This window comes from Prionailurus bengalensis, chromosome X (genome assembly GCF_016509475.1).
Source record: "Prionailurus bengalensis isolate Pbe53 chromosome X, Fcat_Pben_1.1_paternal_pri, whole genome shotgun sequence".
Lineage (NCBI taxonomy): Eukaryota > Metazoa > Chordata > Mammalia > Carnivora > Felidae > Prionailurus > Prionailurus bengalensis.
In genome coordinates, this window is record NC_057361.1 from 53,558,088 (window position 1) to 53,576,524 (window position 18,437).

General features: G+C 41.3%; 1 protein-coding gene across 1 annotated transcript in view; it reads right to left on the reverse strand.

Moving 5' to 3' along the window:
• Window positions 1-17,466, reverse strand: part of VSIG4 (V-set and immunoglobulin domain containing 4) — a 45,555-nt gene extending 28,089 nt beyond the window's left edge. Inside the window, exons 1-3 of the mRNA XM_043570331.1 lie at window positions 17,290-17,466; window positions 10,847-11,203; window positions 9,829-10,110 (exon numbers count right to left, since the gene is read on the reverse strand). Coding sequence (XP_043426266.1) covers window positions 9,829-10,110; window positions 10,847-11,203; window positions 17,290-17,344 — 694 coding nt within the window. The 5' untranslated portion in view covers window positions 17,345-17,466. The remainder of the gene's footprint in view (window positions 1-9,828; window positions 10,111-10,846; window positions 11,204-17,289) is intronic.
• Window positions 17,467-18,437: the final 971 nt, after the last annotated feature.

Below are 18,437 nucleotides of genomic sequence, written 5' to 3' on the forward strand. Positions count from 1 at the left end.
GTATATTTTGTCTATTCATTTACAAATATCCATTAAGTGCCTCCTATATGCCAAGTACTTTGCTGGACCCTCATGGATTTTATATCTCATGACATAGAATAGATACTCAATAAATGATGATTTAGTTGATGCTTTGGTGTGAATGGATGGACATAGAGAAGTCATTTAAAAGGCGATTGGAAAAAAAACTGGCACTCTCCTTATTTCCATTCCCCAGAAATTGTTCAAGAAAAAATATGATGAAACTAATGAGGGTATTGGAAAAGAAAAGAGGAGCTTAATAAGAGAGCTGATTCAGTAGTTGAATTCACAGCACTTGGTGATATTGATGATTATTTGAAATGGAAGGGGAGGAGGAAGTTAAAGATGTTGCCGAAGCTTCAAACTAGGTCTTTGACAACATTTATGATCCAAGAGATAAATTAAGGAAAAGCCAGCAGAGGGGTCTTAGAAGGATCAGTCAGATAGGTCTTAGGAGAACCAAAAGAGAATGGTGGTGCTGATAGAATTTGAAAGACCTTTGAGGAGGAAGGAATGTCAACTGTTACACTGATGTTGAAGAGGATGAGTGTGAATGAAAAGGTCTAAAATTTTCATAATTTGAAGGTTAGTGATGACTCAATAGGTGGGTCAGAGAGTTAGATTAGCTGAGGTTAAAAGCACAGATGGAGGGTTTGCTGTGGAGAGAAAGGCATATTTTACTCTGCTCCAAGAAGGAATTGGTAGGGAAATGTCAAGACAGAGAGGGTAATTGAGAGAATTCACATCTGAGACGGATCTGGGTACTCTCTCATGTTATGAGAGCTGAACTGGAGGCTTAAAATAGAGTAAAAGTGTTCTCAACAGCTGCTATCAGGAATGGGACAAAAATTCACAAGTTGGTAAACAGTATGGGGATAGGCAGTGGGTGTCACAGAACATGAAAGTAAACTGATAACTGAGGCCAAAGCACCTCTGCAGTAAAAATGTAATTAATGTTTATTTATTTTTGACAGAGAGAGAGACAGACAGACACAGCATGAGTGGGGGAGGGGCAGAGAGAGGGGGAGACACAGAATCTGAAGCAGGCTCCAGGCTCTGAGCTGTCAGCACAGAGCCTGACACGGGGCTCAAGCTCAGTCGCATGCTCAACTGACTGAGCCACCCAGGGGCCCAGCTCTGCATTTTTTTAAATCAAAGCTTAGCAGTCTGAATGTGAAGAAAGGCATGGCATCCAGAGCTATATCATAAGTGGAATGGCATAGAGTGTAAGGCAGAGGAATGAGGATTTAGAGCTATGTAGGTCAGAGATAAAATGCAACCAGAATCATGGAACCAGGTTGAGGTGCAGAAAGAAGGTGAAGGCTCACAGAGCAGAGAAGGGTGCAAGACTGAAAGTAACTTCTCTGAGTCTCATTTTCCTTTCTCATCACTAAAGGACAATGGTAAAAAGTGCCTAACGACTTTGTTGCCTGTAAGCATAAACTTTGATAAGGAATGGATAGGTTGTTTGTAAGCAAGGTCCTTCCCAGATTGGCTAGGAACCAACTCACAGAAAAGTGAGAATTTTCAACTATCACTTTATGAAGTATACTTTCTTGGACTTTCTGGTCATGTTCTGTCTGCTCTCTCTGCCTGACCATTTGTCAACTCTCAGAGAACTGGGCCATGTAATTCTCTAAGAGTCAGACTGCCCTTGTTCCCCCAAAAACTAACAGACCAAAACATACACATACACACTCATTACAACTCAACTTTGGGAAGTAAATTCTTTCAAGAAAACAAAGGAGTCTCAAACCAACATTAATCTCCTAATCCAAATAGTGAGTGAGAGCCAGCTTGCTCATTTTCCTTACACAGAGCTATCTTCTGAAGAAAATAATTTTTAGGTGGCTCAGAGGATAAGTCCCTAAAAGTTAGTTCCCAACATGTTTTGGGCAATGGCAGCCTTGTTGGAATAAACATCTTCCCTTCCAAGGAGATGTCTTGGAAGGCAACAAGATGCATTTAGACATACCACTGCTGGGATGGCTGTTTAAACCCCAACCTGCAACCTTTATGTACATAATTTGTTGTGCTCCCAGGATAATTCTGTAAAAAACAGCCAGACCTTGATTTACCAGAGTCAATCAGAGACATCAACCAGAACTTTCATTTGACTTTAGAAGAAGATGGAAGGGAGGGGGGTGGTGGTATCAAAAAAAAAAAAAAACCCAGTATGTAGATATCTGGGCTTTATTTCATGAAGCAAAACCAAACACAAACAACAAAAGAACAACAAAAATCCTCACTAAACAAAACAAAGAAAAAGCAAAATGAAATATCACCTTACACCTGTTATAATGGCTAAAATCAAAAAGACAAGAAATAACAAGTGTTGGTGAAGATGTGGAGAAAAAGGTACCCTCATACACTACTGGTGAGAATGTTAACTGGTACAGCCACTGTTAAAAACAGCAGGGAGGTGGAGGGTTTTGCAAGATGGCGGCTTAGGAGGACGCTGGGCTCACCGCACGTCCTGCTGATCACTTAGATTCCATCTACACCTGCCTAAATAACCCAGAAAACTGCCAGAGGATTAGCAGAACGGAGTCGCCGGAGCCAAACGCAGACGAGAGGCCCACGGAAGAGGGTAGGAAGGGCGGCGAGGCGGTGCGCGCTCCGCGGACTGGCGGGAGGGAGGCGGGGCGGAGGGGCGGCTCACCGGCCAAGCAGAGCCCCCGAGTCTGGCTTGCAAAAGCGGAGGGGCCTGACGGACTGTGTTCCCACAACAAGCGCGACTTAGTGTCTGGGAGGTCATAAGTTAACAGCTCCTCTCAGAAAGCGGGAAGCCTGGAGGACAAAGGGAGGGAGAGCTGCTGAGCCCCCTGACAACAGAGCTCAGTTTGGTGGGGAACAAAGGCGCTCCCCAGCGCCATCTCCCCCGCCCATCCCCCAGACAAAATCCCAAAGAGAACCGGTTCCTGCCAGGGAACTTGCTCGCTCCTCGCAAACACCCAACTCTGCGCTTCTGCGGAGCCAAACCTCCTGCAGCGGATCTGACTCCCTCCCGCTGCCACAGGGCCACTCCTGAAGTGGATCACCTAAGGAGAAGAGATCTAAGCCTGCCCCTCCTGCCCCCGTGCACCTTGCCTACACACCCCAGCTAATACGCCAGATCCCCAGCATCACAAGCCTGGCAGGGTGCAAGTAGCCCAGACGAGCCACACCACCCCACAGTGAATCCCGCCCCTAGGAGAGGGGAAGAGAAGGCACACACCAGTCTGACTGTGGCCCCAGCGGTGGGCTGGGGGCAGACATCAGGTCTGACTGCGGCCCCGCCCACCAACTCCAGTTATACACCACAGCACAGGGGAAGTGCCCTGCAGGTCCTCACCACGCCAGGGACTATCCAAAATGACCAAGCGGAAGAATTCCCCTCAGAAGAATCTCCAGGAAATAACAACAGCTAATGAGCTGATCAAAAAGGATTTAAATAATATAACAGAAAGTGAATTTAGAATAATAGTCATAAAATTAATCGCTGGGCTTGAAAACAGTATACAGGACAGCAGAGAATCTCTTGCTACAGAGATCAAGGGACTAAGGAACAGTCACGAGGAGCTGAAAAACGCTTTAAACGAAATGCATAACAAAATGGAAACCACCACAGCTCGGCTTGAAGAGGCAGAGGAGAGAATAGGTGAACTAGAAGATAAAGTTATGGAAAAAGAGGAAGCTGAGAAAAAGAGAGATAAAAAAATCCAGGAGTATGAGGGGAAAATTAGAGAAAAAGTGATACACTAAAAAGAAATAATACACACATAATTGGTATCCCAGAGGAGGAAGAGAGAGGGAAAGGTGCTGAAGGGGTACTTGAAGAAATCATAGCTGAGAACTTCCCTGAACTGGGGAAGGAAAAAGGCATTGAAATCCAAGAGGCACAGAGAACTCCCTTCAGACGTAACTTGAATCGATGTTCTGCACGACATATCATAGTGAAACTGGCAAAATACAAGGATAAAGAGAAAATTCTGAAAGCAGCAAGGGGTAAACATGCCCTCACATATAAAGGGAGACCTATAAGACTTGTGACTGATCTCTCTTTTGAAACTTGGCAGGCCAGAAAGAATTGGCACGAGATTTTCAGGGTGCTAGACAGAAAAAATATGCAGCCAAGAATCCTTTATCCAGCAAGCCTGTCATTTAGAATAGAAGGAGAGATTAAGGTCTTCCCAAACAAACAAAAACTGAAGGAATTTGTCACCACTAAACCAGCCCTACAAGAGATCCTAAGGGGGACCCTGTAAGACAAAGTTCCAGAGACATCACTACAAGCATAAAACATACAGACATCACAATGACTCTAAACCCGGATCTTTCTATAATAACACTGAATGTAAATGGATTAAATGCGCCAACCAAAAGACATAGGGTATCAGAATGGATAAAAAAACAAGACCCATCTATTTGCTGTCTACAAGAGACTCATTTTAGACCTGAGGACACCTTTAGATTGAGAGTGAGGGGATGGAGAACTATGTATCATGCGACTGGAAGCCAAAAGAAAGCTGGAGTAGCCATACTTGTATCAGACAAACTAGACTTTAAATTAAAGGCTGTAACAAGAGATGAAGAAGGACATTATATAATAGTTACAGGGTCTATCAATCAGGAAGAGCTAACAATTATAAATGTCTATGCACCGAATTGCGGAGCCCCCAAATATATAAAACAATTACTCATAAACATAAGCAACCTTATCGATAAGAATGTGGTAATTGCAGGGGACATTAACACCCCACTTACAGAAATGGATAGATCATCTAGACACACGGTCAATAAAGAAACAAGGGCCCTGAATGAGACATTGGATCAGATGGACTTGACAGATCTATTTAGAACTCTGCATCCCAAAGCAACAGAATATACTTTCTTCTCGAGTGCACATGGAACATTCTCCAAGATAGAGCATATACTGGGCCACAAAACAGCCCTTCATAAGTTTACAAGAATTGAAATTATGCCATGCATACTTTCAGACCACAATGCTATGAAGCTTGAAATCAAGCAGAGGAAAAAGTCTGGAAAACTTCCAAAAGCATGGAGGTTAAAGAACACACTACTAATGAATGAGTGGGTCAACCAGGAAATTAGAGAAGAAATTAAAAAATATATGGGAACAAACTAAAATGAAAATACAACAATCCAAACGCTTTGGCACGCAGCAAAGGCAGTCCTAAGAGGAAAATACATTGCAATCCAGGCTTACCCCAAGAAACAAGAAAAATCCCAAATACAAAATCTAACAGCACACCTAAAGGGAATAGAAGCAGAAGAGCAAAGGCAGCCTAAACCCAGCAGAAGAGGAGAAATAATAAAGATCAGAGCAGAAATAAACAATATAGAATCTAAAAAAACTGTAGAGCAGATCAACGAAACCAAGAGTTGGTTTTTTGAAAAAATAAACAAAATTGATAAACCTCTAGCCAGGCTTCTCCAAAATAAGAGGGAGAGGACCCAAATGGATAAAAGCATGAATGAAAATGGAATTATTACAACCAATCCCTCAGAGATACAAACAATTATCAGGGAATACTATGAAAAATTATATGCCAACAAATTGGACAACCTGGAAGAAATGGACAAATTCCTAAACACCCATATGCTTCCAAAACTCAATCAGGAGGAAATAGAAAGCTTGAACAGACCCATAACCAGCGAAGAAATTGAGTCGGTTATCAAAAATCTCCCAACTTGGGGCGCCTGGGTGGCGCAGTCGGTTAAGCTTCCGACTTCAGCCAGGTCACGATCTCGCGGTCCGGGAGTTCGAGCCCCGTGTCGGGCTCTGGGCTGATGGCTCGGAGCCTGGAGCCAGTTTCCGATTCTGTGTCTCCCTCTCTCTCTGCCCCTCCCCCGTTCATGCTCTGTCTCTCTCTGTCCCAAAAATAAATAAAAATTGAAAAAAAAAATTAAAAAAAAAAAATCTCCCAACAAATAAGAGTCCAGGACCAGATGGCTTCCCAGGGGAGTTCTACCAGACGTTTAAAGCAGAGATAATACCTATCCTTCTCAAGCTATTCCAAGAAATAGGGAAGGAAAACTCCCAGACTCATTCTATGAAGCCAGTATTCCTTTGATTCCTAAACCAGACAGAGACCCAGTAAAAAAAGAGAACTACAGGCCAATATCCCTGATGAATATGGATGCAAAAATTCTCAATAAGATACTAGCAAATCGAATTCAACGGCATATAAAAAGAATTATTCACCATGATCAAGTGGGATTCATTCCTGGGATGCAGGGCTGGTTCAACATTCGCAAATCAATCAACGTGATACATCACATTAACAAAAAAAAAGAGAAGAACCATATGATCCTGTCAATCGATGCCAAAAAGGCCTTTGACAAAATCCAGCACCCTTTCTTAATAAAAACCCTTGAGAAAGTTTCGATAGAAGGAACATACTTAAAGATCATCAAAGCCATTTATGAAAAGCCCACAGCTAACATCATCCTCAATGGGGAAAAACTGAGAGCTTTTTCCCTGAGATCAGGAACACGACAGGGATGCCCACTCTCACCGCTGCTGTTTAACATAGTGCTGGAAGTTCTAGCATCAGCAATCAGACAACAAAAGGAAATCAAAGGCATCAAAATTGGCAAAGATGAAGTCAAGCTTTCGCTTTTTGCAGATGACATGATATTATACATGGAAAATCCAATAGACTCCACCAAAAGTCTGCTAGAACTGATACATGAATTCAGCAAAGTTGCAGGATACAAAATCAATGTACAGAAATCAGTTGCATTCTTATACACTAACAATGAAGCAACAGAAAGACAAATAAAGAAACTGATCCCATTCACAATTGCACCAAGAAGCATAAATACCTAGGAATAAATCTAACCAAAGATGTAAAGGATCTGTATGCTGAAAACTATAGAAAGCTTATGAAGGAAATTGAAGAAGATTTAAAGAAATGGAAAGACATTCCCTGCTCATGGATTGGAAAAATAAATATTGTCAAAATGTCAATACTACCCAAAGCTATCTACACATTCAATGCAATCCCAATCAAAATTGCACCAGCATTCTTCTCGAAACTAGAACAAGCAATCCTAAAATTCATATGGAACCACAAAAGGCCCCGAATAGCCAAAGGAATTTTGAAGAAGAAGACCAAAGCAGGAGGCATCACAATCCCAGACTTTAGCCTCTACTACAAAGCTGTCATCATCAAGACAGCATGGTATTGGCACCAAAACAGACACATAGACCAATGGAATAGAATAGAAACCCCAGAACTAGACCCACAAACGTATGGCCAACTCATCTTTGACAAAGCAGGAAAGAACATCCAATGGAAAAAAGCCTCTTTAACAAATGGTGCTGGGAGAACTGGACAGCATCATGCAGAAGGTTGAAACTAGACCACTTTCTCTCACCATTCACAAAAATAAACTCAAAATGGATAAAGGACCTAAATGTGAGACAGGAAACCATCAAAACCTTAGAGGAGAAAGCAGGAAAAGACCTCTCTGACCTCAGCCGTAGCAATCTCTTACTCGACACATCCCCAAAGGCAAGGGAATTAAAAGCAAAAGTGAATTACTGGGATCTTATGAAGATAAAAAGCTTCTGCACAGCAAACGAAACAACCAACAAAACTAAAAGGCAACCAACGGAATGGGAAAAGATATTTGCAAATGACATATCAGACAAAGGGCTAGTATCCAAAATGTATAAAGAGCTCAGCAAACTCCACACCCGAAAAACAAATAACCCAGTGAAGAAATGGGCAGAAAACATGAATAGACACTTCTCTAAAGAAGACATCCAGATGGCCAACAGGCACATGAAAAGATGTTCAGCGTTGCTCCTTATCAGGGAAATACAAATCAAAACCACACTCAGGTATCACCTCATGCCAGTCAGAGTGGCCAAAATGAACAAATCAGGAGACTATAGATGCTGGCGAGGATGTGGAGAAACGGGAACCCTCTTGCACTGTTGGTGGGAATGCAAATTGGTGCAGCTGCTCTGGAAAGCAGTGTGGAGGTTCCTCAGAAAATTAAAAATAGACCTACCCTATGACCCAGCAATAGCACTGCTAGGAATTTATCCAAGGGATACAGGAGCACTGATGCATAGGGCCACTTGTACCCCAATGTTCATAGCAGCACTGTCAACAATAGCCAAATTATGGAAAGAGCCTAAATGTCCATCAACTGATGAATGGAGAAAGAAATTGTGGTTTATATACACAATGGAATATTACGTGGCAATGAGAAAAAATGAAATATGGCCTTTTGTACCAAGGTGGATGGAACTGGAGAGTGTGATGCTAAGTGAAATAAGCCATACAGAGAAAGACAGATACCATATGGTTTCACTCTTATGTGGATCCTGAGAAACTTAACAGGAACCCATGGGGGAGGGGAAGGAAAAAAAAAAGAGGTTAGAATGGGAGAGAGCCAAAGCATAAGAGACTGTTAAAAACTGATAACAAACTGAGGGTTGATGGGGGTGGGAGGGAGGAGAGGGTGGGTGATGGGTATTGAGGAGGGCACCTTTTGGGATGAGCACTGGGTGTTGTATGGAAACCAATTTGTCAATAAATTTCATTTAAAAAATCCAACAAAAAAATAAAATAAAATAAAATAAAAACAGCCTGGTGGCTTTTCAAAAATAAATAAATAAATAAATAAATAAATAAATGTAGAAATACTATATGATCCATTAGTTCTGCTATTGGCAATCTACCCAAAGAATATGAAAACACTAATTTGAAAAGATATATGCACCTCTATGCTTATTGAAGCATTATTTACACTAGCCAGGATATGGAAGCAACATAAGTGTCCATGGTTAGACAAATGGATATGGAAAATGTGGTGTATATATGTACAATGGAATATTAAATAGCCATAAAAGAGGATGCAATCAAGCCATTTGAGACAACATGGATGGACATAGAGGATATTATGGTAAGTGAAATAAGTTAGACTGAGAAAGACAAATACCATATGATTTCACTCATATGGTATCTAAAAAATGAATTAAAAAAAGCAGAATTATATGTATAGACACAGAGAACAAGCTGATGGTTGCTAGAGGGTAGGAGTGTGGGAAGATGGTAAAAATGTGTGAAGAGGAATGGGAGATAGAGGCTTCTAGTTAGGAAATAAAAGAGGATAAAAGCACAGTAAAAGGAATATAGTTAATGATATTGTAATAGTGATGTAATAGTAGTTGCACTTGTAGTGAACATAGCATAATGTATAAACATGTCAATTCACTATGTTGTGCACTTGAAACTAATGTAACACTGTGTGTCAACTATACAAAAAAAAAAAAGAAAATAACAACAACAAAAATAGATTCCAAAGGGTGTCCAGGAGCTAATAAATATTCAAACATAAGAGACAATTAGATGTAATGGAAAGAGTATGCCATCTTCATGCAAGTTCCAACTTGAACTTTCTAGCTGTGAGCTCCTGGGCAAATATATTTCCCTTTCTGATTTTCAATTTCTTCCATAAAATTAGGCTGATGATAGCTATCTCATCAGATAGATGTGGGAATCAATTATAAAATGTCTGCTGAGTTCTTGTGAATTGTGTCTGCAAAATATGAATTACCTAGTGAATGTCACTTTCCCCATTACCCTCTTTGTCTTCTTAACCCACAACATTACAGGCATTGTCTCCAGCCTTGTGATTATCAGTTCAGAATTTTTCTTTCTGTGATTGCACAACCCAGGACACCACCCCCCTCCACACCCACAAACTGTCTTGTATGGAATAAAGATATCTCCATTACAAGGACTGTGATTGCAAGGATCTCCAAAAGAAAGGATTGCTCACCTTTGACCACAAACTTCACAGTGTCACTGCGCTGCTCAGATCCTACCCGGCCCTTGGCAGTACAGAAATAGGAGCCGGAGTCAGCCACCACAGCATGCTTGAAGAGTAAGATACTCGACCCTGCTACTTTGATGGGTTCTTGATTGACAGTCTGTTCCTTAAACCAAACATAACTGATGGGAGGAGAACCCCAAGCCTGGCATTGAAGACTAATCCTCATTCCCTGGGGTACTGTGAAGCCATAGCCACTGCCAGTCGTCACTGTGGGCTTGGAAACAGAGACTGCAAAAGGGAAGACAAGAGGGGAGGCTCTGAGAAGTTACAAGGATATGTGAAGACAAGGCTGAGTCATGCTTCCTGTGTATAGGAACAAGTATATATCTGCAAAGGGAACTAAAAGGGGCTCTTGACTTGGGAGAGAAGAAAAAAATCTTTCTTTGGACGATTAGGTACTGTTTTGTGTTATCTAGGGTTGGGGATTATCTGGAATTAAAAATCAACTGATTTTTTAAAAATGTATAGAGATTTTTTTTTAGGCATCAATAGATTGAGTTTTTGGATTATCTGCAATTTTGGATTACCAGGGCAGGCTTTCATAAATTGTCAAGTCAGCAATATTTATCTTGGCTGACCCCAGCATCCCTTTCCCCAGAGCTTTTCTGTCAACCTCTAGTTACTCTCCAATATTATGATTAGATAGATATACTCATTTTCATGAGTTTTAAGACTCATAACCCAAGGAGGGAAACCAGGGTGTGGATGCTGGAACTTCTGGGAAACTTCAAGGGGTAAATATTTGAAGATGAGGAGCCCTTTTCAACACTTCTTAAATTATACTATAAGAGTGGTGACCCTGAGGATCTTATGCCTGTCCACTTCTCTTGATTAGCACATATAACTGAAAAGAGTCTGTATACAAGTAGACAAAATTCCCTGGGTTTATCAAGGTTTTCTAGGATTATAGTCCTTTATTTGGCCTTCATCTATTAGTGCTTTCCTACCCCCCACAGTGACTCACCTTTCTGGACGCGGAGCTCAATGATCTTATCTTTCACCACTTGGTTACCATTAGGGGTCTGCCAAGTGACTTCACATGTGTAGTGGCTCCGGTCATCCATCTCCAGGCTATTCAGTTGGAGGGACACATCTCCTGGAACCTTGTGGCTCACTTGTAGGCGGCCTCGATACTTTGCTTGCTGGATATGGTCTCCAGAGGAATCATGTAGAAATATGGTGACTGGGTCCAAGTCACGTTGTACCAGCCACTTTACCAAGACTTGAGTGTAACCTTGCAGAGGACCATAGGTGCATGGAATATTTACATCCCCTTTCCAAGGCCCTGTCACACTCTCAGGTGCTTCCAGGATGGGATGGCCTGAAGAGGAGAAACAGAGGAAGAAAGCAGACATAGATAGCCCACCCATCTGGAAGCTAGGATAGAAGTGGCAGATCTTAAGAGGCTTCTGAGAAACACCTCTCAAATTTCCTTCCAAAATACTGTCAGATTGATGTGTCATTTTGTTCTCTGCCAGCCTTCTCATCAATCAGAACCTGTTCTCAGAAGGAAGCTCTTAACACGTTAGCTTTTTTCAGTTTCAAGTCCTTTTCCTGTCACTACCTTCCTGTGAGATGACTCTGGGTAAGTCACTTTTCACCATGAGGACCCATTTTCTTATCTATAATGTAGAGAGTTTGAATGGAATGATCTCTAAGGATTCTTCAAACTGTGAAATTCTGTAAGTCTATTAAAAAAACCTTCTTTCAACATTTTCCAAAAGAAGTGTAGGAGCAAATGCTAAATAGCTGTGTTTAGGATATTTTATTATGTAATTATGTACCTGGAGAAATATGTGGGCTTCAGGGCTAAGAAAGAAAGGGCCATATTCCCTGCTTACTCCCCATTGCTCCACAGAAGAGCTCAGTTTTTGGGTCCTCATCCCTAAGCTCTTCTCTAGAAGGGAGGAAGGTTGCTGAAAAGGGCAACTCTGAAGGTGGAAACGTGTGAAATTTATTCCTGTTTAATAAAATCATTAGTTATTGTTAACTTTGAAACTTGCAGTTAAAAGCCTGACTTTTTTCCTTATTTTTTTTCTTTATTTTTGCTTTCTCTTAGGTTTCACCAAAGGTACATTGGAAAATCCCATCCCGAGGGGTAATGGAGAGAAAAATGTCTGGAGAGGAAAAGGATATGAATAAAATCCTAGAGCTGGCTATGGTAAGGATGGTAGTAGGAACAAAAGGAGATTGATCCTTGGAATGCTGGGGAAGGAAACATGGGGAAGGCAAGTTGGGGGTGTTGAGAGAGCCATCACCTCCCTTTAGAAATTTCCATTCATAAAGTTGTATTTTGAGGACTTTGTGTTTTACTTAAATCTGACAAAGAGTGAGGGATTGTATTTAGACAATTTCTTTATGTCTGTACTAGAAGAATGAGCTTGAAACTGTGAGATGTAACTGAATAAAAGCCTTTTATGTAGCTTAGATTCCCAGGCTTCAGTCAAAGAGATGAAGACAGGATGGGGGCATCCTCCCAGAATTTATTGCCAAGTACCAGGGCTTCTATCAGTGGGGAGACTAAAGTCAAGTCTCTAGTCTGTGCCCTCAGCAGAGATTCTTAGAGCATAGCTAGCATATTTTGGACAAGATAAAATCCTTGAGTAGAAAAGAATAAACAAACATGAGTCCATGTTGTTAAATCCACCACATATTCTCTGGAGAGTTTCAGATTGTGTAGGAAGCAGAATTCAGACCCATGAATGGGAGCATAATAGGGGTGGATTTTGGTTTGCCCTAAAAATGAACTTTATAATTATCCATATCTGTTTATTGATGGACTAAGTTGTCAGGGGGAAATTCTGAGCTTTGTTTATGTCTTGGACAGTATTACTCTTTAAGGTACTTTCCAATCCTAGATGGTTCAATACTAATTGTAATGGAAATGGAAGTTAAATAATTACATTTTCTAGTTGGTGGTGAACTATCACCAGACGGTGGTGAGTTTCACTGTGCTATTGCTAGTGTAGGCCTCCATATGCATGCAAATACAGCTTATCATCATCATGAACACACACGTGTCACTTGCAAACACACATATGGGGCCTTAAGACCCATGAAAACCATCTGAGCCTCCCAGTTTAATGTGCTCTTTCCCAATAATCTTTCAGCTCTCCCAAATCTGTCTCCCCTCTTCTGAAAACATTCTCACACTTTTCTCCTGGACAACAAAGCAGCATTCTGCTGTGAGGACATTTGGAACAGCTGAACATGCCTTTGTCTATATGTATGTATGTCTTCCTTCTCGGGGGACTTTAGGGAACTGCAAGGCCTGGCTTACATTACCCTTTCTGGGAACTTCCTGGGTTATCTCACAGAGCCCACTGTGGTCTCTCAAGAATATGAATAGCCAATCTCAATTTCTCAATCTTGAAAGTCACTTCTAAAAGTAGATTGGGCTTGGGGCACCTGGATGGCTCAGTCAGTTAAGCGTCTGACTCTTGATCTCAGCTCAGGGTTTGATCTCAAGGTTGTGAGTTCAAGTCGTGTGTTGGGCTCCACACTGGGTATGAAGCCTACTTGAAAAAAAAAAAGAAGACAAAGGAGGAAAAGAAAAGAAAAGGAAAGAAAAGAAAAGAAAAGAAAAAGAAAAAGAAAAAGAAAAAGAAAAAGAAAAAAAAAGAATTGGTTGGGCTTTACTTCCACATTCCAGAATAAGGGCATGGGACAGAGTTAGAAACAATAGTTCTAAGAATTACGTATTTTTCCCCTTTTACTTTTTTCTTCCCCTCTCCTTTCTTCTTTCCTACCTTCAACCCGTCCTTCCATCTGGTTTCTAATCTTCTTCCTTCTTTTTCTTGTTTTCCCCTCTTCCTCCTGCTTCATTAGTAGCACAACGACAGAGTGTATGGTAGGCATAGAGCATTACACACAAAAAAAAGACATTGTACATTATGTACTCTGATCTCCAAAGTGAAGGTAACCTCAATAGAATTGACTTTCACCTGCCAGCTTTCCTTGTGATTCTCAGAGAGCCTAGAGAAACAGTGAATAGAAGCACCTAATGAGATCAGGAGAATAATGAATAACAGCATGATGTAGTAAGAAGAACAACACCAATAGAAGTCCAAGGTCTATCATAACATGTGACCTGTGTCACCATGTCTCTGTGTGACATGGAGTAAATTTCTAAACCTGTATGAGATTCAGGTCATTATCAATAAAATGGAGATAACAATAAACCTTCCATTCAAGGCTATTTGAAGATCAAATGAGCTTTTAGGTGTGAAAGCACCTAGCATGATGGATAGCATTCAGTAGGTGGTAGATAATTGCCAGTCCTGTCTCATGCCTCAAGAGAAACTTTTCATATTTGTTTTGATTCTTCTTATCTTACAGAAGTCCTCTATATGTCTAATAAGATTAATTAGATTATATCATTTTCAGTTTTATTTTTTTTATTTAAATTTTTTTTCAATGTTTATTTATTTTTGGGACAGAGAGAAACAGAGCATGAACGGGGGAGGGGCAGAGAGAGAGGCAGACACAGAATCGGAAACAGGCTCCAGGCTCCGAGCCATCAGCCCAGAGCCCGACGTGGGGCTCGAACTCCCGGACCGCGAGATCGTGACCTGGCTGAAGTCGGACGCTTAACCGACTGCGCCACCCAGGCGCCCCTATCATTTTCAGTTTTAATGATGACCTGAAGGAGGAGTTAGCACATTGGAAGGTAAGCGGCTACCCTCACCAACCAGGGGGAGCCTACCAAGTTATGAGCAGGAAATAGGCCATCCATGGATTGTAAGGAGCCAGAAAGGATAAAGTAGCCTGTATAAATAGCAACAGGACTCGTTTGGAAGCCAATGTGAAACGTTGATCAAATTAAGCAATATAGATGGCTTTCCTGGAAGACTGGGTAGGGAAAATCTATTTCAGGAAACTCTCATCTCCTGGGGAAATGCTCTGCCTTTTATGGATCCGTGAAAACCACCAAATGGCAAAGCACTTGCTTTGACAGGGATTGAGGTACCAGGCAGTATAGAATTTGAGACTTCTAGAATGGCAGGGCTGCAAGGGCTTTTGGTTGCATTTCCTCATGGTACATGTAGGCAAGCCAAGAGAAAGAAAGATGCTTATCTAAAAGTTACACAGAAAGCAGGGGCCGAACTGGGCCCACGGGCTTAGAAGGAAGGCTTTTGGATGCTACACTGCCTTCTTACCTTATTAAACCACTAGCCACAACTGAAATTAGTAACCCCTTACTTGACATGGTTTAAAGTTGCTTGATTTGACATTGCTGAAAAAAAATTCCATCTGCTGGCTATTTTCTGAAAAGCGTTTCCCAGGTCTTCAGAGTCTTACTCTCTTTTCTCAGGGAAAAACTTAATTTTCTCTAAATATTATCCCTCTACAGGAGAAAGACCTGGGCTAGGCATTGACTCAAGGGGCTTTGTTGAAAAGAGTTTAATTTGAGAAACAGGGGACAGTACTTGTTCTTGGAACTGGACTTAGAAAAGCAAAATGCAGGGCCTGTGTAATAGTCCTAAATAAAGGAAAAACTTAGTTTTCTGGGCAAGAGTTCCTTTATAGGGCCAATTTTAGGTCCTTTTTTAAATCTTCGTCCTCTCACCATCACACAGAGAGTGGGATCTTCCCATAACCCCACACCCCCATGTGTGGCCTCTCTCCCTCTCTTGGGTTGCCTCCTGGCTTAGATAATAGCTGTTAATAAAATGTTTATAATGTTTATAAAGTGAAAATGTTTATTATTATTATTATTATTATTATTATTATTATTATTTCAACATGTGTCTTTTACCCAGCAGCTGATTCTGGCCCCTAGAGGCCCTATGAGGCCAGCCAAGCTGATGTAATCACTGTACAGTAGGCTGGAGACACTGAGATCCAGGGAGAGGGAAGGTGTTATTGGCCATTCAGTATGTTCTGAGCTCTAGATCTATAGTGTTAAACACTCCACACAAAAGGAAGTTCTGCTTCCATGTCTAGAGGACCTCACAGGCAGAAGAAGGAACAATATACATGAGAGTACTCACGTGAACACACACAATTTAACTTCAACATGTACAGAATGTTACCCTGAGCCCCAGTCCTGCTTCTGTAAGTCTCCGCTAAAAACAACAGATTTGGAGAAGGTAGAAAGGTGTATTCTAAAACCTGGCAGATGATGAAATATTGCTGTTTTTAAAAAGCACTATTATTTAGGAAAATTAACTCTGCCACTAATGCTCTGTGGCCTGGAGCACATTCTTTTCCTCTCAGGTAACTTGATTTAGTATCTCTGTTAGCTTTGAGGATCTAGAATTTGATGGGTCACAAAGGCCCAGGATAGATTAGCATAATTTGAGTCTGTTGTGAAAAACTGAGTTCTTTCTAACCACAAAGGGGCACCAACCTAACATCCATCCATCCTCTCCCTCTAAAGATATGGAATAAGCAGAGGTGCAGCAAGAACCGATTTGCCCTATCTTGGGTCTCACTTAGCTATTACTCATGCTTAGTTACCTAAAAGTCTATCTCAATTCTCAGGGATATAAATGAGAATGGGGGAATGCCCAAGGAAATAATGCTTCTATGGGATAGCCAGACTTCTTTTAGGATATATATCCAGCATTAATTTCCCCCAAGTAGCCTGGACAAACTGGGCCATATTCACAGGGAAAGGAGCTACCGCAAGAGGTGGTAAGAATCCACCAAGTCCTATGAATAGCAATTGAAGAAGCCAGGGCTTGTTTATTTTGGAGAAGAGATAAATCAAAGGGACATGGTGTCTGTCCTCAGAACTCTAAAGGGCTGTCACAACATCAAGGGAGTAGATATGTTCTTTGTATATCCAAGAAATAGAGCTGGGGCTTTAGGATGGAAGTCACAAGGAAGTGGATTTAGTTCAACACAAGGAAGAACTTCTAACATTTGGAACTACTCTTGCACAGACTAGATAGTCTGGGGAAGTGGTGAACTCTCAATGCCTGGAATTATGTAAACAGATATTTTGAGCACTTGTTCATAAATATGAAAAATGGGTCTAGATTACTTTTAAGGTCCTATATAACTCTTGGACAACATTCCTTCCTTGAAGCTTATATATCTTAACAGGGATCAAGACCTAGAAATAGAGGAGTTAAGGTATAATGGCATAATTTCAGGTGAAAGAAGATGGAGGAAGGATTTGGGTGGCATTGGGCACCTTCTTAATGTCCCTGAGATATGACAAGTACTAGAAAATCAGGTGGATATTTTCGAGAGGATCCTTTTTAATTTCTACCCAAACTTACCTTCTAGCTTCTTCAGTAGTCTTCAGCTGCCCCAAACTGAGAGAGTCTGTAGCACTGTTTGAGAATACTCACCTATTCAGCAGGAATAGGCTTTCCTCAGTAACCATTCAATCCCCACACCCCAGACTTTTGCCTGTGACAGCAGTAGCGGCCAGATAGCAATTTCCTTCCTTACCATAGGTGACCATTGTTAGGTGGCCCAGGAGCAGGAGGTCCAGTAAGAGCCTCATCACAGCTTTAGACAGTTTTTTCCTTTGTTCCAGTCTCCTGCTGTCAAAGGCTTGAACTTATGATGGCTGTCAGCTTCTGTGCCTGCTTACTTCCCTTCCTTCTCTGTATCTCTCACTTGGACTCCCAGTCTCATCTCACATTCTCCTTCCTTCCCTATTTCAGCACAAGTCATGTGAGTACGCCCTCCCTCCCCTGCCTGGGATTGGGGGTTCAGGGTGAGAGAAGCAATTCCTCCCCTTGTTAGGGTATTGATTTGACTTTCCCTGGAGCAAATAAGGCTTTCTGGTCTTTGATCGCCCAGGATGTATTTATTTTCTGTTTCTTCCACAAGACTCTGAGGCTGGGGATGACCTTTGGGTATGAGTTTTCTCCCTCTACTATAGAGATATTTTCCTTTCTGGTAGGCCCAGGGAGGAGAGATCAACATTACTGGCCTATGCAATATTTAGCAGTCATACCTTTAACTCCTGCCTGATATGCCTGTGCAAACGAACAGAGTGTTGGCAGTGGGTGCCTGTGGGCTTCAGAGTACAAGAGATTAAGTGTATGAAAGAGATTTCTGTAAATCAAAACGTAAGTAATTGGCAAGCCCATGCATAAAGTCGTTATGGGGATATATATCCCTATGTCTCACCTTTGGGAAGCTTTTTGAATCACTTCCTCCAATAGCTCCACTTCTTTGGTGGTAAATATTCCCATTAGTGCTCATTAGGGTTTGTTTGCTTGTTTATTTATTTATTTATTTATTTATTTATTTATTTATTTAAGAGAAAGTTAAGTTTAACATCCAGTGTACTTGTCCATTGACCTGTAGTGGTATGCTCTATTAGGTTGAACTTTTCAATAATTTTCAATTGCTACTTGTCTATGACTAGCAAGAGAGAAAGGAATTAAGCCTCCAAGCTTAACTGCTTCTCTTCATAGACCCCAGAGCAACTGTAAGTTCACCAGCAGTCTACACTTAGGTTTGGCATTGCTCATAGTCTACCAAGCTTTGAAAATATAAACACCTTCAAAAGGAGAAACACATCCAATAAATTCATACCAAAATATAAGTAAAGTCTAACCTCGGCCTTTGCTTTTATGGTTTTT